Consider the following 24,250-nt stretch of genomic DNA (forward strand, 5'->3'; position numbering starts at 1 on the left):
CTTGCTCGATCTGGAATATATATATAATATATAATCAATCACTTAGGACTTTAGTAACCTTTTAACATTAATTAGTATTACAGAGTTGCAATGCCTATAGACTAAACGAAAATCGATAAAGCTGAATCTACGTGTGCAATGTATTCTCAAGAGGATACAAGAGCGTTATTCGATTTATAATTCTCTAAATACTCGAGAAAAAAAAAAAAATTTGTTTGCAGTATCGAGTACCTTGCTTGTGAAAAATAGTGTCACCCTCCCAACCCTAAAAATATTTTTTGTACATTGTACAAAAAAGAGACAAGTATCGCAGATTCGCTTTTCTTTTTTTATAAAATCCAAAATCTTTTAAAACTAAATAATTACGCGCATATACAGGATACCGCAAACTTTTTATATTTATTTACAAAAAAAAAACAAACAAACAAAAAGAGAAATTTTTATCCAAGTCTCTGATATAATAAGTATTTGTCGATTTTCTCAAATATCTTTGAAAAATATTTTCAATATCTTCCATTCATTTTCACATTCACTTATTTTCTATATATTTTTTTTTATATATAGATCCCGATAAAATTATTACTATTTAATATACGGGGCTTTACTTTCTTTTTTTTTTCATTTTATCTCTCACTTTTTTTCGGATATTTGATATTCCTTTTTAAAATTATTTTTTTCACTTATCTATTTCTTTTATTGCTTATTTATCGTATATCATTTTTATTTCCTTACTCGTCTATTTTTAAATTTTTCTTTCACTTTCTTTTTTATATCTTCGCTTCATTCTTTTCTTATTTCTTTATTTTTTTCACTGTATTCTTTTTATTCATTTTCAATTTTTTTTTTTTTTTTTACTTTTATTTTAAAATAATTACTTAAAGAGTAGAATTAAGAAAATAATTTTTTGTCCCTCAAAAGAAGAGAACAATAAAAAGTAGAGAAAAGAAAGAAGCAAGTGAAGAGAAAAAAAATAAAGTTAAAGAAAAAATAATGTTTTCCTTTTTTTTTTCAAATCAAAAATTGAAAAAAATTTATGCAACAAAAACAGGTGTTTGAGAACTTTCTCAGACTTCATTTACATTTAGTGTCAAAAACCATAATATATAGATAAGTATATGGTCACAATAATAAATACGTAGACATTTACAGTTTTGAATTGACTTATCAAAAGTCAAAATAATTTTTTTTATATAAGAATATCAGTAGACAGTATTATATATACAGTGTTTTTTTTCGTAACCCTCTACGATGTTTCTTATATATATATATATATATATATATTTTTTTTTTCAACAGACATGCAACATTGATGGCAAGCTAGTATACATGTTCTTTGACGTAACTATAATATCCTGACAAAATTTGCACAAAGAGCAGGAAATTTTTTTTTAACCATCTATATAATTAATTCTACAATCTACAAAAAAAAAATTTTTTCCTAGATACAGAGACTTCTGAGCAAAGTTTAGTTTTCTTTTTGTTTTTTTTTTTTTTGTTTTTTTTTTTTATTGTCCAGACAAAATAAACGATACTTTTCTATTAACAAATTTTTTTTTATATATACAAGAAAAGTAACGTTACTGGACATTTTTTTTGTCAACCTCGGTTTTTTTTTCTTCTCCTTTGGGTAATTTTAACCCGAGATTTTTGAAAAGTTTCCTCTATTTTTTTTTTAAAGAAGGGGAGCGAAACTCATTACAAAAATTTTGGTGTATTTTCGAGTAAACGTCATGAGTGTGTAATATATATATATGTATAGATAAATATACAAAATTTGACATCATACTTACAAACATACATTTTTTTTGTGATATAAAATATGCTAACGTGTTCGATTATTCCATGATCACAAGGAGAAATAATCGTTAGATATATAAAAAAGATAAGAATTTCAGAAAAAATTTTCCGATTTGTCCAGTGTTTTAAGACATTTTTTTTTTTTTTTTTTTTTTGGTATTATGGCAGTGCAACAATATTGCAAAGTCAAAAAATTTTCCTCTTACACATTTCTTTTTTTTTTATCATGAATGGGGGATGAGAAATTTCACAATTGATCTCTTTATCGAATCTATATAATAATAAATCATTTACATATATGTACAAAATTTTATTTCTATTCCAAAAAGAAAAATTGAGAAAATCCTCCCCCGTAAAAACTCTGTTTCGTTTTTTTTTTTTTTTTGTTTTGCTATTTCAGAGTATAAAAATATCGAATCTCTTTGGAAAATATCGAACACGTATCGCAATTTGGAATTTATGAAAAAAAAGATCACTTGTTTGTTTCTTTTTTGGGTTTTGTTTTGTTTTTTTTTTTTTTTTGAAATTATACAAGAAAAAGAAAGTGTCTTTGTCTACCGTAAAATCGGCAGTGTATAGAAAGCATATATATATATAGTTGTAAATTTGTGTTGTTTTATTTGGTCACGTATTCTCAAAATGGACCAATTTTTTTTTTTTTTGCCGAGTTTTTGCTACAATCGACACTCCCTGTCACACTCTATAAACAATTAATAAGTTCTACTTGTTGTACACTCAAAAACAAAGTTTGGAAAAAAATAATATTTTTGTAGAGAAAAAAAGTTTTCTTTACTTGAAAATTTAAAATAAAAGACATAAAAAATATTTCTTTGAAAATTTTTCGATATAAATTACTTTAAAAAAAAAACTATCCTCTGAGTATACAACATCTCAGTCAGGTGAACCCTCAAGTGTCTCAGTCTGTTTTAAACGAACCAAAAAAAAAGAGATGAGTCAATGGAATGAGGATTCGTCTTAAAAAAAAAAACGACGACAAAAAAATGATCTAGAACAAGTTATTCATGTGCCATCAATTTCGCCAAAATTAATTTTCTTTTCATATATATAAAGAATTTATAGATATCTATTTATCATATTTTAAATTTCCCAAACCCATTAACATTAATAGATTATAAAATTATAAAAAAAAGAACAATGCGAATAAGAAAAATTAATATCACTTCAATAGTAAAAGTTTATCACAATAATTTTTTTTTTTTTTTTACTAATTTTTAATGTAAAAGACACTGGTCAAATTTTACTCAGTCGTAAAAAAAATGAAGATTATTATTTATTATCAAATGAATTAGTGAAGTAATAATAATAATGAGTGAATTAAGTACTTCTATATAAAAAAATTTATGATGGCTTCACTTTTTCAACTCAAAACGAGCGGAATGTAGCGAGGACAACGACGACGAGTTCAAAATATATTTATATTTTATGCGTGAAGCGAGTATCGAGAGAGCGTTTGTGCGTGCCTCGCATTTTTTTTTTTTTCATTTTTCAAATGAAATAAGTATTGTCAATTTTCTCAGCCATTTGGCAAAAATTAAATCAAATATCAATTTTTGAAATTATCTTCTTGAAAGAATCTAATTCTCAAAATTAATCTAAAAAATTTGTTTCTCTAAATCCCTTTTGGTTTTTAAAGTTTTTTTTTGAAAATTTAATTCTTCAAAAGAAATTCAAAAACAAAAAATTGTTTCTTTTTTTAATATTTTCTATAAGAGTCTTTTTTCTAAAAAGAATTATTTTTCGAACTCTAGTTTATTTTGAAATGAATTATTAATTTTTCAATATTCTGATATTAATTCTGAAGAATTAACTATTAAAAAGAAATATGAGAAAAATTATTTTCTTCAATGAATTTATCATAAAGAATAAATTTACCGGTAGAATTTCCATTGATTTTTTTTTTTTTTGAAGATGATGATAATTATTCTCAAACAATGGGTTCTTCGTCAGTTTCCTCGCTATCCTCAGATCTTCTTGATGTATTAACTATTGGTGAAGAATTAAAAGAATTTGTTCTAGTTCTTCTGAATTGTTGTCGTTTTTTTTCCTGATTAATTTGTTGTTGATTATCGCTACTTTGAACTCTAGCCGCTATCAATGGTCTCAACGCAGATCGTAGGGACCAATATAAACGTGGATAAGATTGCTCATGACGTGTGATCAGTTCCTCATTTCGTTGTCGTTTCTAGAAATAAAAAAAAAAAAAAAATCATTTTCATTTCAAAATTTTGTAAATTTTCTAAGCTAATTGAATTTTTTTTTTACCTGAAGTGCATCTTCATTACCAGCTTCACGAAAAAGGGGAAGTTTTTTGCTTTCGAAAAATTGTCTCAACGCTTTATCGCTGACATAAACAAATGGTCTAATAACTCTTAATTCTTGCTCGCGAATATTGTAATGAGCTTTCATTGTTCTTAATTTACCACTATGAAAAACAGTGGCAAGAAAACCTTCAGTTAAATCATCTAAATTTTGTCCAAGTGCAAGAACATTGTAATTATGTTTCTTTGCAACTGAATAGAGTTTTCCACGTGTTGACCTATCACAAAAATTACAGGGTCCATTTGATATAGAATCATCGTCATCATTATTCTCCTGACTAGTATTGGAATTTATTATTTCCTCATAAAAATAGGGTACATCCAATGCCTTAAGATAGGACATTGATTCAAGTGGATCGTATCTTGTATCATCAACAGCGGCAACGCCAATTTCAAAATCAATTCCCTTTGAACGTACATAAAATTGATATTGATGAAGAGTATGAACAAGCGCCAATGAATTACGTCCACCCAATGATAAACAAACAAGAACTCTATCGTTGTCCTTGATCATTTCAAATTCTTGCATTGCTGCAACAACTGGTTTCCAAACATTTTTCGGTGAACAATGCCACAATGATTGCACTGTATTGATTCCATTTTCAGTTTTTGAATCATCCTCACCTTCTTGACCTGAACTTTCTGAAAGAAGAAATGCCTCTTCATCTTCAGAGAGATCATCATTTGTTAATCGAACTTGTTTAGTGAAATTTATTCCCGTATTGATTGTAAGACGTGGTGGTGGTCTTCTTGAATAACCATTGGAATTTGATTCAGCGCTACTGCTACGACCAATTTCCGGTGATTCACCTGATTTATCGTTCTCATGAAATGAAAGATTTATTCCACTGTCCTGTGAACTGACCGAATTCACTGCTGAATAGATTTTGGGTAATGCTTTTTCAGGTTCATTGTGTTCCTCATGATCAACGTCGTCATCATCGATGTCATCTTCGTCGGTATTTTTCTCACCATCGCCAGTATTTGATTTTACAACATATATCACAGTCTCGTCGGATGAACATTCACTGGACATTTTACTATCCTGTTGACTGAGTTCGCCAAGTTTTCCCAAAATTACCGGTGTTCGAGGACGCGTCGATGTGGGCAAAACAATTCGTCTTCTTTCAGCTGGAGATGCACATTCGGATGATGATCTATCGTCTGGTGAGTACCTGGGAAAATTTTTTTTTTTTTTCATTAGGAATTAGGAATACAAATAAAAAATAAAAATTCTCACCTATGAAGTCCATCGACAGAATTGACCATACATCTAATTTCTGATTTGACTTCGCTGGCCATCTCCTTTGAAAATTCCATTAAATATTCAGCAATATCGCTAGCTGAAAATGAATCATGTTGTTGATGTTGTTGTTTCGATTGATGTTGTGGCGTTGTCTCGCAAGTATTAGTTTCAGAGAGAACATCATCAACTTTTGAGATGACTTCACGTATTTCGGATTTAATTTCAGTGGCAAGTTCCTTAGTCACTTCCTTAAGATAAGCACGAAGATCATCCTCTGAACTTTGACTAACATTCGATGGTACAGGTGATGATCGACCATGACGTGACGATGCATTAATGACATTTGAATCAATTGATGACGAACATGAATAAATTGGCACATGACCAAGAGATGATGATGATCTATTTGGTGAACCAGCAGCGTCCGAATCAAATGATCCATTATTCAAATCAGTTTGACTACTACAGCTACAATGACGAAATCTCGATTGTGAAATTGTATTATTCGCAATTCCTAAACTTGCCAATGTTTGTGGACTCAGGGGTATTGGTACAGGTGATGTTTTACCACCTGACGTTGATCGACATCCACTACTACTGCCCAGGGAATTGCATCTTGTTCTTGCGACATATGTCGTATCGCTACCTAAATTTTGCTCACTTGCTATTAATCTAGCGACTGTTGGTGTTGTTCCTAACATTCCAACAGCTCCTGATGAAACAACTTCACCAACGGCGAATCTCACACTTGGCATTGGTGAACCCGGACATGTGGCCGGTGATTTTTGTCCACTTTTCGAAGATAATAATACATCATCATCGTCAACATCATTTATTCGAAGTTTATATTTGCCATTTTTTCCATCGCTTGGCAATGCCGGTAGACTTCGATGCCTCAATGAAATTGGTGACACTGGTGGATTTCCCGAACGTGGTACATCGCTATTCAATCTTCTCATTGCGAATACATTCGATACGTACGAGGGGGCTGATGAAATTGGCGTCGTATCAAAAAATGCATGACCAGCGAGTCTAAAAATCAAAAAATCGAAAAATTATTGTCAAAAACCTTATTAAAAAAAATCACAATGCGCCAGAAGGTGGTTTAAATAAAAATAGAATTGGCACTTAAAAATTCTTTTTGATTATGATTCTTAGATGAATAACAAACATTTCTCAATAGTTTTTAAAATCAGTTTACGTGCCCGATTTAAATAAAATTGAGTTTTTATATAAAAACAGTGTTTTATGGGAAATCAGAATTTATTTAATCTAATAAATACTGTAATAAATGATAAAATAATTACTTTTTTTCAATTTTACATATAAATAATTATATTGCTGTAGTGTTTGTGTCCAATTTTAAAAAATTAAATTATAATGTTAAAAGAACGATTTTAAGAGTGACAAAATTTATTTAAGAGAGTCGAATGGTCTCTGAAATTTTTTGGCAAGAAGAGACCTTTAACCTGAACGGCAATAAACGTGAAAATGATAAACATTGATTTTAAAATACTTTCTTCTCGAAAGACGGACACTTTTTACAAAAGCAGCTAGAGATCCTTATCTTATATAAATTTCCTAAATCCGAAAGATTATACGAATCCATACAAAAACACGATTGCAAAACGAAAAGTAATATAATGAGGGGTTCATTACCTCCTGCCGCCGTCAGATGGCAGCAGCATGCAGGGCGCACAAAGTCGCAGCTGTTATTAGATTACTTTTCTACTTTTTGTTTTGTAACCATGTTTTTCTATGGATTCGTACAGTCTTTTGGATTTAGGAAATTTATAAGATGAGGATTTTGGCTGATTTTGTTAAAAGTGTTCGTGTTTCGAGAAAAAAGTATTTTCAAATCAATACTATTTCACGTTCAGAGCGATAATTAAAGCTCTCTTCTTGCCAAAGAATTTCAGATACCGTTCGACACTTTTAATGCATAAATATAAAAACGAAACAAGAAAATTTCATTGTTAATAAATTTATATGAACTTAAATCTAAAACATCTATTATCTATATACATTAAATAAATTCTGGTTCCTCATAAAACACTATTTTTAAATATTTAAAACTCAATTTGTTTTAAATTGGGCATGTAAGCTGATTTTAAAACCTATTGAGAAAAGTTTTTTATTCATTTTAGAACCATAATCAAAAAGAATTTTTAAGTGACAATTCATTTTTATTTAAACCTCCTTCTCTGGCGCACCGTGAAATATTAAAAACAAAATTATTATTATTATTATCATCTCACTTGTAAAATGTTGGATCGAAAGGTACGTGTTGTTTGACATTTTGTGAATTTCCAAGAAGAAGATCCTGCGCCTCATTTGGCAATATAAACCAACGAAGACTCTCGGCTTTTTCATTAAAAATTACTGAATGATCAATTTGTAATGGATATCTTTGAGCCATTTTTCTTGCCTTATTGAAAATATTTCTAGCAGTCTGCAAGCAATCGCTATGACTCTGAGGAAATACACCTGAACCAGAGACACGTCTCTCGGTTGCATTCATTTTTCCATCTGTGTATCTTATGGCGCCAAGCCATTTTCTCTCTTTAAAAACACTATTTGTATGATGTCTCCATTCACCAGTATCAGGATTAAGAACATATTGAGGTAATAATTTCCAACCTTCAGTGGCAACCATTTTTAAGGCCTCAAGGACAAATGCAACTTCCGCCTCGGACATGAAATAAGGAAAGGATAAACGAGCGAAACCAGGTCGAAGAGCTTCGGCGTTCGATTCTTCTTTGACGTCATCACCACCACTAAAAGAGAGAGAGAGAGAAATTTACATTTAAATGAGATTTATCATACAAAGACCGGTTTAGGTTTATGAACTTCAATATTATTTTTTATTATTTTTGTAGTAAATATTTATCAATTTATTTATTTTGATTCGATAATACACTGAAAAAAAAAAATTTTCTGATTCAAATAATCCGTTATTTTATTATCAAATAAATATTTTCTTGAACCAAATAATTTTTTGAGTCAATTAAATGATATTTCTTTCAAATACAAAAATTATTGATTCAAATAATTCAATTATTTGTGTTACAAAAATTATTTTTAAATATTTATTTCAATAACCAATTATTTGAATGAAATGAATTTTTTTTTCTATTTTGCAAACATCTATAAGAGACTCGACAAAATTTATCAGCAAGAAAAAATTAATTATATTTTTTCAAGAATTTTACAAAAATAAAAATTCGTGAACATTAGAAAATCATCTTCGAAAGAATTCAATTAGAATACCTATATATATATATATTTTTTTTAATTATTGAAATATTACGCAAGTCATAAATATTAAATATATATGACGTTGAGTTGTTTTTTTTTAAACGACTTTTTCGTTTAAGGAAAGAGAATATTTTTTTATTTTCAGAATGAATGGAGGTAATCAATTTTTTTTTCATAAACTAACGTCATGTAAAGATTCTGTATACAAAATGTTTAAACAACATATATAGTCGCAATCGAAGCAGAGTTGCGTGTTTTATTATGCACTTCCGCTAGAGTAATACAACTCTTCGAAAAATACAATAACCATCGCGTGGTTATGCGTTTCCTGTATATATCTCCGCAATAGCGAAATACATAAATCCATTTTTTTCCACGTTCATAAAACCTCTAATTTTTTATTTAAATAAAAAAAAATTTTTTTTTTCAACTTTTTTATATTAATTACGTAAAACTATTTTTTCTTTAAAGGAAAAATCAGTAAAAATTCCTAAAAGTTTAATATCCAGTTAGAGAGGTATCACTGTAATTTTGGAAAAAATTAAAAAATGATTCCAATAGTATTAATTTATATCTTAGCACACCTGGAATATTAGTTATGAATTAATTACTGTTATTAATATTAAATATTATAATTAATTATTATTATTATTACTAATTATTATTAATTAATATAATTAATTATTGTTAATATAATTAATTATTATTAATATTAATTATTATATTAATTAATTAAAAATTAGGGGAAATTGAGAAAAATATTTGAAATAAAAATAATACAGTGGAACCTCGTTAAAAATAAGAAAAATACCAATTTTTAGAGAGGTTTCAGTGTACAAAGGAAAAAAATTAAAAATTTTTTAATTGGGGGGGGGGTAAAATTTACCTTTCAAGAACGGCTTCATATTCCTTGGCAAGTTTTTCATCTATTCCCATGAGGTCGTGAGCATATCGACCCGCGCAAGCGCATCCACCACGTGCTTGCACCCCAAAAACATCATTTAAAACGGCACAAACAAAATTATGATGAAGAAATGTACCACGTGGATGTCGGACCATGAATGAAAAAATGGGCAATCTTTTTACGTTTTGTGACGTGCTGCCAAGTAATATTAGTTCTGGAATCGTTCTCACGTGAGCCAAAACTTGTCTGAAAATGAGAAATTGCAGTAATATAAATATACATGTATATATCTTTTACATAAACTCCAATATTTTCTTATTTATTGCAATTCATCTGTTAGAAAACAAATTAACTTATATATTTTCCAAATTACACATCATTTTTTTGCAAAAAAATTTTTTTAAATAAAAAAACCAACTAAATTTTAAAAATTAAAATTTTTTTAATTATTAAAAACTCATTTTTTAGTTAATAAATTATTATATTTGATAAATTATTAGACTTATTAATAAATTATAATTTTATTAACAAAACAATATATTTATAATAAAACAAATTTGAAATTGAAAATAATTTAATAATAAGATTTTTGTTTATTGAAATAATTTTCAAAAATTAATAAGGAACTTCCTTGTTTCAATAATAATTTTATTATTATATTCATCGAGGGAATTGAAAAGAGTTCAAAAACCAGAAGTGTGCGGTTGAAAAAAAAAGAGGAATTATAATATCTTTTTCAATAGTAATACGTCTGATGAATATTTCCTTATATTTTACATCACTACTTTTTGCCGGCATATATAAAAGCGAAAGTACCGCGAGAACTAAACAAGTTCTCATAATTATACGACAGCGGAAATAAACGACCTTTATTAGCTCTCAAGATGGAATATCTTCCGAGAGATAAGCCAACGAAAGGTGCGGAGAGCTTGCAAAAAAAAAATTATTCAATTAATGGAATCTTGAAGACCAAAAAAAAAACGGAATTTAATTCACTTTCACAAATCACGATATCAATAATCACATTCCATTATTTATTATATATATATTTCCTATTATAAAGACATTTTGTTATCATTTAATATTTGTTAAAATAGTACATTTTTTTTTAAATTTTTCTCGAAATTAATTGGTTTCTTTTGGATCATTAAATTTGTCTGATTTATTAATTAATCAACTAATTATTCGCAATTAATAATTTAATAATTTAATAAAATTAAAATTGATAAATAATTATTTGAATTTGATTATCTATTTTATTTTACTATCTATATTTATTATATAATTTTTATCTAAATCTATTTCCATGAAGAAATAAAGGTCCTTTTGAAAGGAGGAAATAAGCTTTTTTTTTAATTAAAAAAAAAAAAAAAATATCGACAATAAGAAAGTCTTTCGACATATATATTTTTCTCCCGGCCTATTCGCACACAGTTGTAATTTAACATCATTAAAGTCGAAAGCATCATCGTTAAATCCCACAGGGTCAGTGGAATCATTGGCAATTTCTCGACCTTAAATTTTCACTTCATTAAGTTCCTTTTTTACGCCTCTAATCAAGAGAATTTCAAATATATATATAGCTCCTTGGATCCTTCCCTCAATTTTTCACTATATTATATATATATTTTTAGCAAAAGTGTGACAAAGTCAAAAATTTTGTTCTATTTTTCTGTCATAAAAAAAAAATCTAGTCGAGAGGAAAGGCATATATATATATAAAATATGCGCACACGTGGAAAGACGCGACAAAATATATATAATTTTTACGAGAGATATGACCTTGACTTTGATAAAATCTCAAACAGTAATTTTAAATTTAGAATGTCTCACACTTATTGGATATTTTTTTTTTACAATATAGAATATATAAGAAAAAAAAATGATAAGAAAATATATAAAAGAAGAAGAATATGTGATGCTATAAATGAATCTAAATCGATTTGTCAATATTTTATATATATACATGTATTTCTATAACTAAAAATATATCTTTAATTAATAAATTATATTTAATTAATAGTTTAATAAAATTAAAATTTTTTAAAATTTAAATTAAAAAATTTAATTAAAACAACTTTTATTTTGAAAATACATGAATAATATAATAAATGTAAAATTAATTTTATAAGCAAATAAAAAAATTTTTTTATCTTCTAAATTAATGACAAAGATAAAAAAAAAGAAATTTCATTTTTTTTCGGTCGTAAAAAAAGGAAATGACCATGAACATATAAAATGTGAAGTTCACGCCCTTAAAAATGTGACCTTGCACTCGACATAAAAGTCCGGAATTGCTTCTTCTTATATCACTAAGAAAAAAAAAGGAGAGGAGGGGCATATTTAAGAAATGAGATAAATGATATAATGAAAAAAGTAGATGTGGACAGTTCTAATACTCATTTCAAAAAAAAAAAAAATATATAAATAGCCCTTCCTCTAACAAAAAAAATAATAATAAGAGAAAAATATAACAAATTGTCCAAGTGAAAAGAAACTAAATTTTTCTCTAGGGAATCCTTTGATCGTTAACTTACCCTCTGACCTTGAACTACAAAATCTATCTCTTTATAAATATAAAACTTAAAGTTTATTGCTTCTTCCATCAGATTCGTTTCAATATTTAATATTCAAAATTGACACAACTTTTACAAAATAAATAAGTAATTCCACTATTTTTCTAAATTAGAATTAATTTTACGAATTAGCTAAAAAAAAAATCATACTTTTAGAATTCTGTACAAAAAAAGGTTTTTTGTTTAGATTCAAAGGAATCGTGTAAAAAAAAAAAAAAAAAAAAAAAATTCTGACTGAAAAAAATTACAATTTCCAGATTCGAGGATTTTTGATAAATGATAAAATTTCAAATATTTGAAAAATAGAAAAAAAATAAGAATATTATATTATAAAAGAAGGGCAATATTTTATACCTGGAGATTTTATCTTGTCTTGCAGCAATTGCTTGAGGAGTGACATTTTCCTTGAGTTGCATAGCGAGACCACAACGAATTGCCCCAACAACACCGGCAGTTCCACTTTCTTCACGTAATTCTGGATCATGAAGATATCGATGTGAATCGCGCATATCTTCATGTTCAAATTCCTCCCTTAAGAGTGATCGTTTTACTATGAGAACTCCAGGCGATTGTACACCTCCAATAAATTTATGGCCAGCAAAAATAATCGCATCCTTATGCACGGCCGTCTCACCTACCCCGGGGAGATGAGGATTCATTTCCATTCGTACGTTTGGAGCTGAAAGAGAAATGTAAAGATAAGAAGCATTTATGATTTAGAATTAATACCCGAGGCGCATCGAAATTTTTTTTTTTTTTTTCATTTACGAATATATAAAAATTAATTTTATTCAATTTTTTGTTTTATTATATTCAAAAATGGAATAATCCTTTCACATTCCTGGAATATTCCATTTGAAAATTTGAAATATTCTTTTTAAAGCGTCAGGAATATTCCTCAATAATATTCCATTAAAACATTGAGAATTTTCCTTTGGAACGTCGGGAATATTACTCAACAATATTCCATTGAAACATTGAGAATTTTCCTTTGGAACGTCGGGAATATTACTCAACAATATTCCAATGAAACATTGAAAATATTCCTAAGAAACATTTTACCAGAACATTGGGAATATTTCTAAGAAATATTCTACTGGAACAATTAGGGAATTTTTCCAAGGAATATTCCACTGGAATTATAAGGAAATATTCCTAAGGAATATTCTTCTTGAACAATCCCTTATGAAAATTACTTATAAGAAAATAATGTTAAAGCTGAAATGTTTTCAGTATAATGTTTTTTGTATAATATTTTCGCGATTATAGGTAATTTTTTATAAGAAATTCATTATAACATTTTTTTTTCTCAAATAATTATAAAAATATAATTATTAGAGACTCTGTAATGAAATCATTACAATTTTATAATTATGAAAATGTAATTACAGAAAATAAAATTTTTCACGTGCAAAAATTAAAATTATAAAAATTTAATTACAAAAATTAATTAATTTTGTATTTTACTGATAACTATATATAGTTATCAGTAAAATACAATATTACAAAACTACATATAGTTATCAGTAAAATACAAAATTAATTAATTTTTGTAATTAAATTTTTATAATTTTAATTTTATAATATTTTAATTTTTGCACGTGAAAAATTTTATTTTCTATAATTACATTTTCATAATTATAAAATTGGAATGATTTCATTACAGAGTCTCTAATAATTATATTTTTATAATTATTTGGGGAAAAAAATTTTTATAATGAATTTCTTATAAAAAATTACCTATAATCGCGAAAATATTATACAAAAAATATTACACTGAAAACATTTTAGCTTTAACATTATTTTCTTATAAGGAATTTTCATAAGGGATGAGGGAATAATCTTAAAAAATATTTCCCTGGAACATTGTAATTTTATTGCTGAAGAATATTCCATTGAAAAATTGACAATATTCCCAATATTTCATTAGAAAATTGAAAATATTCCACTGGAAAGTTAAGAATATTTCTAAAGAATATTCCATTGAAACGTGAAGAATATTCTTAAGGAATAATCTATTGGAACAATGGTAAAAATTTCCTAAAGAATATTCCCCAGGAACAATAAAGGAATATTCCTAAATATTCCACAGAAAAATTGGTAATATTCCAAAAGGAATATTCCATCCAAACATTGGGAATATTAAAATATTCCATCTCTAGAATATTTATTTGGAATATTTAAAAAAAAATCATTGGAATATTTAAAATTTCATTGAACCATAAAAATATTCTTGTGGAATATGTTAATAATATTCCCATTAAATATATTAAAAATATATAAATATTTCATGACTATTTTTGGAGAACATTAAATAAAATAAATTAAATTATTTAAAATAATTATAGAATATTTTCAATTCGAATATAATTGTTAAATATTCCACATGAATATTCTTGGCACGTCCCATTATGGAATATTCTTGGTATAATATTCTTGAAATATTCCACATGAATATTAGTACCATGTTTTTTTGGAATTGTCTTTTAATATTCTAATGGAATATTATTATCAATATTCCAAAAGAAACGTACCAAAGGTAAGGCATTTTAACATTCTTTCAATATGAATGGAATATTCCTTAAAAATATTCCAACAATATTATTAAATATTCCTTATAAATATTTCTCAATATTACAATTAAATATTTCTGGAGGAATAATTCAAATATTCCTTATTATTCCCAATATTCTAATGGAATACTCCAAATATTCCTTATTATTCCCAATATTCCAATGGAATACTCCAAATATTCCTTATTATTCCCAATATTCTAATGGAATACTCCAAATATTCCTTATTATTCCCAATATTCTAATGAAATATTCCAAATATTCCCTATTATTCCCAATATTCTAATGGAATACTCCAAATATTCCTTATTATTCCCAATATTCCAATGGAATACTCCAAATATTCCTTATTATTCCCAATATTCTAATGGAATACTCCAAATATTCCTTATTATTCCCAATATTCTAATGAAATATTCCAAATATTCCTTATTATTCCCAATATTCTAATGGAATACTCCAAATATTCCTTATTATTCCCAATATTCTAATGAAATACTCCAAATATTCCTTATTATTCCCAATATTCTAATGGAATACTCCAAATATTCCTTATTATTCCAAATATTCTAATGTAATATTCCAAATATTCTTTATTATTCTTAATATTTTAATTAAATATTCCAAATATTCTTTATTATTCCCAATGTTCTAATAGAATATTTTAAATATTTCTTATAAATATTTCCCAATATATATTTGGAATATGAATGGAATATTCCTTATAAATATTTATTAAGTCATTATTGCTTTATTTGTTTTTAATTGGCGAACGTATAAATTTTGAATGAACGTTGCTCGAGGTTGAAAAATAGTGCTCTTTGAACTCGTTACAAATATTCTGTTTACTCTTTCCAATGTCATTTCCGTACAAAGAAGGATTATTAATAAATAAGATATATTGTAATTTTCAAAGTATATATAAAAAAAAAATTGCAACTGCCAAAAGAATTTAAAACTCGTCTCTGTGGCTTATTGCTCGAAATAAATTTCTTTATATCTTGAGAGCTTACTTTCTCTCTCTCTCTCTCTCTCTCTCTCTCTCTCTCTTGGGGGAATCCCTAATTTTTCCTACCCTCCTTTTTTTACATCTCTATATAATTTGTCACTCGAATAAAAATAAATTTTATAATAAAAATTATAAAAATAATTTTTATCCTCCACTAGCAAATATATTTATGTTTACTGTAGCAAATTTTGAGTAAAAAAAAAAATAATAATCACAATTTGCTAAATCATTACCTTTTTAGTGCAATATAAATAATATAAAATAAATTATAATTTTGATATCGTCAACTAACCAGCTGAAGTGTAATCCCAAATGCTAAGTGCTTTATGCTGACGAAGAAGTAAAGTCGTTGCAACGTCATCAGCAAGAACACCTGTTATGCAACTTGCAGCACTAAAGTAACCAATCATTCGTGCCGTTGAATTATCCTTTTTCTCTGACTCCAATTTCCTCTCCAAATCATTGAGGTCCAAAAAACCCTCTCTTGTCTCTTTAATTCGAATTATCTGCGTACACAAAAAAAAAAATTTATTGCAATATAAAACATTATTAGACCCTATTTTTTTTTTTTTTTTTACAATTTTCCTTAAGGGAATGTTTAATTTGGAAAATTTGTTTTAAAAAAAGAAATAAAAAAAATTTTTATTAATTGAAATTCTCGTTTTCAATTTATCTGGACCAATGAAACTTTTATATATATATATATATATATATATATATATATATATATATATATATATATATATTTTGTACCTTAACACCATATTCTCGCCAGGGCCTTAAATTGCCATGATGTTCAAAGGGTCCAACGAAGACGACAGTGGGTGTTGTGAGATCAAGATGGCGTAAAAGTGTGCGCAATGCACCTGCAGTACCTTGACCCGTGAAAAGGACAGCATCCTGCTCACCGGCCCCGACAGCATGCCGAACTATGTCTCTGGCCTCGTGCCTAAAATTACATATTTATAATTGATAATTATTATTCCTCATATGAATAAAAAAAAATATATAAAATTTTACAATCTCTTTAAAGTTCATCAGAAAAAAATATTCACAAAAAAAATATACAAATCATTTTACAAAAGCTGTAAACTCCAATATAATAACAATAATCATACTAACAATAATAATAATAATAATAATAATAATAAAAGTAATAATTTTTTTGAGAGGGGAAATAATAATAACAATAAATAAAATAATTGTATAAAAAGATATATTTGTCTCATAGTCAAATAAATTTTTATTTGCTTTAAATAAATATTTACTTGTTACAAATGAATTTTATTTGATTTAAATAAAAATTTTATTTATAACAAATAAAATTTTTATCTACACCAAATAAATTGGCATAGTAGGCATTGAAACAAATATACGATTATTTAAATCAAATTTGCGCTTCAAATAAAACATTTCTCTGATTGTTTTATCGAGTAAAAATAAAAAAAAAATATTCTTAAATAAATATAGAAAAAAAAATGTTTTTTTTTTTTTAAAAAGACGCAAAAAAAAATAATATAATAGCCTGATATTTATCAGAAATGCTTTTGTTCTTATATTGTTAACATTTAAAATCTAATGGATTCTCTATGTAATAGTATATCCATTATTATGCAGAGATGGTAAAAGAAGACTTTTGAATGATACTTTTTTTTTTTTTTTTTTATATTACAAAAAGAGCGAACTTTGTTTGTAGTTTACTAAATGACAGAAAACGTTATCCTCTTTTGTGTAATTTTTTTTGCTCTTTAACGTTCAAAGCTTTCTTCAGCTTCTGTTTTTTAAATACATTTACATATATATTTTTGTGTAAGTGATGTTCCCTTGTCATATACCAAGGACACATATATTTCATGTACACGATACACTCTTTGACCTAGTTTCAAAATAATTGTCTGACAAATGAAAGAGAAAAAAAAGTTCTCCTCCTCGCGGTGAATTTCTCCTTTTTTTTCTAAAATTTCTTATCAAAATATTTCATATTTTATAAAATCATGTTACAATATAGGCTTTGTATTCACAATTTTATATCCTTGAAATATTTCAAATTTTTAAGTCAACAGTGGTAAGTTAATTATTAAATAAATTTAAACAATTTAAATTAGTTAATTATTATTAAATAAATAAAATTAGAAAACTAGGAATTAAAAATATTCTAAAATTAATCAAATTAGATATTTATTATTAGAAATTTAAATAAATATATGAAATTAAAACAAGGAGGGGGTCCTTTATGTTTATTTTATAAACATTTTGCTTCCTCATTGTGTGAATCAAAAAATTTGCTTCCTCGTGGTGGAAGCTATATGAATTTCTATAATCAATTAATTGATTTAAAACATTTTGAGTTAAAAACTTATTTAAATTAATTAAATTTTTTTAAAAGTTAAGAAAATTTTAATTCTTTTTGGGTGTAACATATACTTTATATATACGAATCGATTTATTTCAATGCAAGGAATTCAATTATTTTATGTATTAACTTGAATTTAAAAAAACACTAAATTTTTTAGCTAAAACATGAATTTTTGATTTTTCAAATTTTTATTAATTCTTAAAATTTAAATCAAATCTATATTTTATATATACCAATTGATTCGTCTTGATGTAAAGAAGACGAATACATTATATATGTTACCTTAAATTTTTCTATTTTAAATTTTTTTCAATTAAAAAAAAATTTTTAGAAAAAAGACGATAAAATTTTTTTTTGGTATTTTTAAAAATCCTCTCCTCATTTTGCAGAGATTAATGTAATAAATAAGCCTACCAAATTTTATCCAAATCCATTAAAACCTGTTACACACATGTTTCTATATAGAGGAAAATTTGTTTTCACCATGTTTAAAAATTTTATAAACGAAAGGACTACAATGCTTCATCAACGAGGAAGCAAAATTAACTCTAATTACATAAATTAGAATTAGATAATATTAAAATTATATAAATAAATTAAATTAAAGTATCTTAAAAATTACAAATTTTATTTAAAAAAAAATTATACCAAAAAAGAAAATTAAACTAAAATTAAAAATTAGAGAAAATTGTATTGTTAAAAAAAAATTATTTTTTTTTAAATTCTCAAATTTGATGAATGAAAATAGTTGAAAATAAATTAAAGTTCCATAAGGATCCAACGTTTGACTGGTTTCAGGACTTGATTATTGATCTGGGACAGCAGCAGCAACCAGCACCCTGTATCTACCCACCTCCCCCGACGCGCCTCATTTCAAGGCAAACGGATACGCCCCCCTGAACATACCATTGCCCTACATATTTTATTCTAGTTTATTTATATTTATTTTCTTCTTTAAATCAAAAAAAAAAAAATCTAATCCTCCAAAAGACCAATAATAATCCCTCATAATGGTAAAGTATCATAAAAAAAAATATTTTATCTCTCAATAACAAAAACTTTTCTAAAATATTTTATGTAACAAAAAAATTTTTTTATCCTCAAAAAAAAATTTTGATTTGTCTTTGTAATTTTTATTTTTATTATACAATATTAAAATTCTTTAAAGTAGATTAAATCTTTTTTTCGTTGTGACAACAAAAAAAAAAATTTTTTTTTAATTAATTAAATTATTTAATTAATTTAGTTTATAATTATTCTGAAAAACATTATTATTAATTTATAATTGTTTCGAAAAATTATTAATTAAATTATTGTATTTATCAAAATTTCCCGCATTAAAAATAATTTATTGTGCAGTATGGAAAAAAAATAACTTTTTCCTGTTCTTTATTAACTTCATTTCCAAATGCAGTTATTGGCCTTGTTTTGCATATATAATTGCCTTGTTGAAAATCATATATTTATAAATTGAGCAGTTTGAAAATAATAATTCCAAGGAAACCCACCTGAATAGTGAGGACTGTAAACTGCATATCGAAGTTGATGTTCGAGTGTCCCCCAACAATGGAAGGACCTCTTTTGTAATATACTCCTCCAGAAATTGCAACGACCTTCCGGATGCTGTGTAATCGCAGTAAACGACTGAAACAAAAAATTATTTCTTTTATTTAGTTCCTTTTTTAAATTTTGAAAATAATATTTTTATTTTTTAACACAAAAAATTATATTAGATAATATAATTATAATTATATTATATAATTATAAATAATATAATTCTAACTATATAATATAATTATAATAAAAAAATTATAATTAGTAACAGTATAATTTTAATTGATAAAATTAAAAATCACAAAAAATACAGTCATCTCTTGATAACTGTCTACAAAGTAAAATTATCGAGTGTCTACTGTATTTTTCATAACTTTTTTTTTCCTCTTAAAAAAGTTCAGGGTTAAATTAATGAAATTGCTTTTTGTTTTCAATATCAAATATAAGTGTAACAAATAATAATTAAAACACTCTCTGAAATATGAGAAGTTTACTTGATTTAATAGTTCACTTTACATGGAAGACAATAAGATATCTTACACAATTTGAGATATACATATATACTTGTTTAGACCTTGAAATTAATTTGTATAATGTACATAGTGCACTACACTTTGTAACTACACTGAGATAAAATGCCATCTTGTACGACCAGTTATTTAAATGTTAATTCTACATATATACGTGACGAATTGCAATATTTAAATCCATTTCACAGTGTGTCAAGAGAATTTTATTTCTCTCAATATTTTTTTTTTCTATCTAAAACATCAATTTTTTCAATAAATTATTCTCAATTAAAATTTTTTATTTAATTTTTTTTTTCCGTTTCAATTTGGAAAATTTTTCCAAAATAGAAGGAATTTAATTGTGAGTAGTATTTTAATCAAAAAAAATAAATAAATAAATTCCAATATTATTTTTTGATATTAACAAAAAAAAATTGTTTAATATTAATGATTTTATCACTTGATAAATTAATAATCAAAAATTTTATCGAACTCGATTAGTAAATTTTACAAAACTGTTTTGTAAATTTTTCTAAATTCGTCTGTGAACTTTACTAAACTATATACAAAATTTTACTCTGATAAATTAATAATAGGAAAAATAATAATAAATTAATAATACACTGATAAAAAAAAATTTATTTAATTCAAAGAATCTACTTGACTATTTGATACAAATAAATATTCATTTGTATCAAATAATTATTATTTGAGATTGTACATTTGTTTAAAATACAGAAATTATTGATTTAAATAAAATTGATTTGATTCAAATAAAAATTATTTGGTTCAAGTAAATATTTATTTGATAATAGTCAAATAATCGAGTATTTCAAATAAATTTTTGAATGATGATGATTTTTGAGTGTAGAATGATTGAGCCATTGAAGCATAAGGATTGAATTTTTTATTCTTTGATTATAATTTTTAAAAAATTTATAACAAAAACTTTTATTTTTTGAAGGAATTTTTTTAATTTGCATTTTAATACTTTAGAAAAATTTGTTACATGCGTTTCAAGAACATGTTAAAAATGGAACAAAGAAATTTTCGAGATTGCTAAAATTAAAAGAAGTTTCCAGTTTCAGGTTTGGGAAGTTGAGTAAATGATATTTTTTTTTTTTTTTTTTTGTTACATACTGTAAACTTGGCAATTGTGGTAGCAGTGAATGTTTTCGTGCAAAAAGTCACGCTCGCAAAGAGAGCCTCTTAAGAACCAATTCTATTTACGGATAGAGCAAAGTAACTTGGTAACGCGATGAAAATAAGTCTCGTCGGCACAAAGTGCGTTACTTCCGGCTGTTATTTCTAAAGGGCCATATAATATTACAACAGCCCCTTGACTAAATTTATTTGCCTTACGTATATTAATTTTCTTTATATAATAATAAATCACATCATCCAAAATGATTATGTAAACACTTTGACAAACTTGATAATCAATACACTGAAAAAAATTATCATTCAAGAAAATAATTACTAATTAATTAATAAATTACTAATTTTCTTAATTCAAAAAAATTTACTTCTAAAATTTTCTTGTATTAAAAAAATATTGAATCAAATACAGTAAATTGATTTTCTTGATTCAATACCATTTTTTTCCAGTGTAGAATTTTATAAGCTATGCTATTTCTTTAAACTTAATTCTTAAAAAAAAAAATTCAAAAAAAGTAGAAGAATAAACTGAAATAGATCCTTTTCTAAAAAAAATTGAACCATTTTGAAAATAAATTCCTTTTCATATAAAAGGAATAAAAAGTATATTTAAAATGATGAAAATTTTCGCTCGAAATGCAAAAAAAAAAAGTGAATAATATATTTTTTTTAATATTCGAAATGATAAAATATATATGACTCGGCAAAGTATTTGTTAAAATGTGCATTGGATGCATTAGCACGCGTGACCTTCGCGAACAGAGCCTGCTCAATGTTCAAGTATATATTAAGAATGCACGTGAAAGTGCGGATAAGAAAACGAGCCTATAAAACTATCGCCTTGTCACTTGCAAAAGAGCCTGAAAATGAATGGCCTCATGAATACATACACACGGAACATAATTATTATTAATGATGATTCTCTCACGGAAAAAAGAAAGAAATTATCGAAATCACTTTTTTAAAATAAATATATTATCAGTTATACAATTGATTTTGCAGAAAAGAAAATTTTCATATAGAAAAAGAAAAGGATAGTTATTATTTTATATTAAACACACACAGAAAAAAGATGTATTTGACACTAGAGCCAAATAAATTTTTATTTATTTTAAATAAATATTTATTTGTTGCTAATAAATTTTATTTGATTTAAATAAAAATTTCATTAATGACAAATAAAAAAGTTATTACGCTCTGAGTCAAATGTTCATTTAACTTAAATATATTATATTTGTTTTAACTAAAACATTTCTCTGGGTGTATTAATTAATTACAATTATATTATAATTATTGTACTGAAAAAAATATTATTAATTATTATTATTTATTATTTATAGTTCATGCCTTTCGGCATTGAACGAACTTCCTGTACACAAAAATTAATAACAATAAAGTATAAGGCATTTTTTTGTCTGTTCAAGCTCCTATGCAAATATTAAGTGCTTTAAAATTTCCTCCATTCTAGAATGTATTTTCGGTTGCTGATGAACGATTTGGGGCCAAAATTGACGATTTGGCAGTAAAAAAAACTGTTAAAATTGCGAAAAACGGTAAAAATTTAGGGGATGCCTTCACAGAAAAAACTTGGACTCATTTTTGTTGCAACTCATTTTCTTTTGGGTATCGAAATGAGTATGGGACAAACTTCATGTTATTCAAAATGATATTGGCTGGAATTTCAGATTTCTAAGTTGGCATCATAAGCAGAGTAATTTTGTATTTCAATTATTGTTTCTAATATTTCAACAACACCAGAAAGATTATTTTGACCAGTACGAATATTTAGAAGTTTTTAAATAAAAATTATTTATTATTATTTACGTAGATAATAATTAATTTCGTAAGTTTTTAAATTTACCGCTATTATTTAAGTTGGCAGTACCGTTCCTGTTGTCAAAACACATGTTTTCATTTTTCTAACCTAAAAACATATTTCCTTTATTATTTTATTAAGCGATTACAAGCAATTTTTAATCAAATATATTAAGTCTAGCGTGTTATTTACTTCTTTGTAATTATTATATTTCATGTTTTTGTGCAAAATTATTCGTTATTTCACAATATTTTTCCATTTTTCTTTTTCTCAAAATGAAACTTGCCTGTTTCATTTTGATACTTTTACCTTAGAACTCGAAATGAAACAACCAGTTTCATTTTTGTTGCGAATCAAATTGAGTATAGAATCTATACTCAATTTGAATTCAGGTTTTTTCTGTGTTAAAGGTGGAAATAGGGGTCTTCCTCTACTTGGATTTGACTGCCAATTTTTTTCTATACTTTTAGGTGTATTTTGTGCAAGAAATTGCAATGAAATAGCCTGCCTAAGAAAAATTGAATTTTTTGGGAACTTTTTTTATGGTTTTGGTTGGCTTAAGGGTGGTAATAGGTGTCTTCCTCTACCTGGATTTGACTGTCAATTTTTTTCTACACTTTTAGGTGTATTTTGTGCAAGAATTTGCAATAAAATCGTTTGTCTCATAAAAATTTAATTTTTTTTTTGAGAATTTTATCATTATTTAGAATTATAAAATTACATTATCATAATAATTTAAAAATTTTTATATAAGAAAGTTGACCAATGGAATGTTAGTAGCGCGCATTTGTGCGCGCGTGTGTTACTAGTCAACTTATGTAATATTATAATATTAAACAAAAATTTAATGATAAAATATACAAATTATTGTTAATTATTAATAATAATTTATTTGATAATAGTCAATTAATCGAGTATTTGAATCAAATATATTTTTTTTCAGCGTATTAATAAAAGAAAATTAAAATAAAATATGTAGAAAGTATAATTTTTTTTTCTGTCAAAATTTAATAAAACAAAAATGGTATAGAAAAGGTGCGATTAATCATGCTGACTTTTTGTTTAAAAATTAAATATGTATATGCATATGGGAAAAGCTTTCTCATAATGAGTATACATGAGAAAGATATTATTTTGCGTGGGCAATCTGGAGAA

The 24,250-nt window shown here is 25.7% G+C and overlaps 1 protein-coding gene across 1 annotated transcript in view; it reads right to left on the minus strand.

Moving 5' to 3' along the window:
- Nucleotides 1-1,251: 1,251 nt before the first annotated feature.
- The window catches only part of LOC127288124 (uncharacterized), a 75,286-nt gene continuing 52,287 nt past the window's right edge, over nucleotides 1,252-24,250 (minus strand). Inside the window, exons 2-10 of the mRNA XM_051315391.1 lie at nucleotides 19,567-19,702; nucleotides 16,456-16,651; nucleotides 15,995-16,208; nucleotides 12,475-12,799; nucleotides 9,527-9,790; nucleotides 7,641-8,159; nucleotides 5,377-6,414; nucleotides 4,081-5,311; nucleotides 1,252-4,000 (exon numbers count right to left, since the gene is read on the minus strand). Coding sequence (XP_051171348.1) covers nucleotides 3,743-4,000; nucleotides 4,081-5,311; nucleotides 5,377-6,414; nucleotides 7,641-8,159; nucleotides 9,527-9,790; nucleotides 12,475-12,799; nucleotides 15,995-16,208; nucleotides 16,456-16,651; nucleotides 19,567-19,702 — 4,181 coding nt within the window. The 3' untranslated portion in view covers nucleotides 1,252-3,742. The remainder of the gene's footprint in view (nucleotides 4,001-4,080; nucleotides 5,312-5,376; nucleotides 6,415-7,640; nucleotides 8,160-9,526; nucleotides 9,791-12,474; nucleotides 12,800-15,994; nucleotides 16,209-16,455; nucleotides 16,652-19,566; nucleotides 19,703-24,250) is intronic.

The sequence above is a fragment of the Leptopilina boulardi genome, unplaced genomic scaffold (genome assembly GCF_019393585.1).
Source record: "Leptopilina boulardi isolate dan_hultmark-lab unplaced genomic scaffold, ZJU_Lbou_2.1 LbouV2_38, whole genome shotgun sequence".
In the NCBI taxonomy this organism is placed as follows: Eukaryota; Metazoa; Arthropoda; class Insecta; order Hymenoptera; family Figitidae; genus Leptopilina; species Leptopilina boulardi.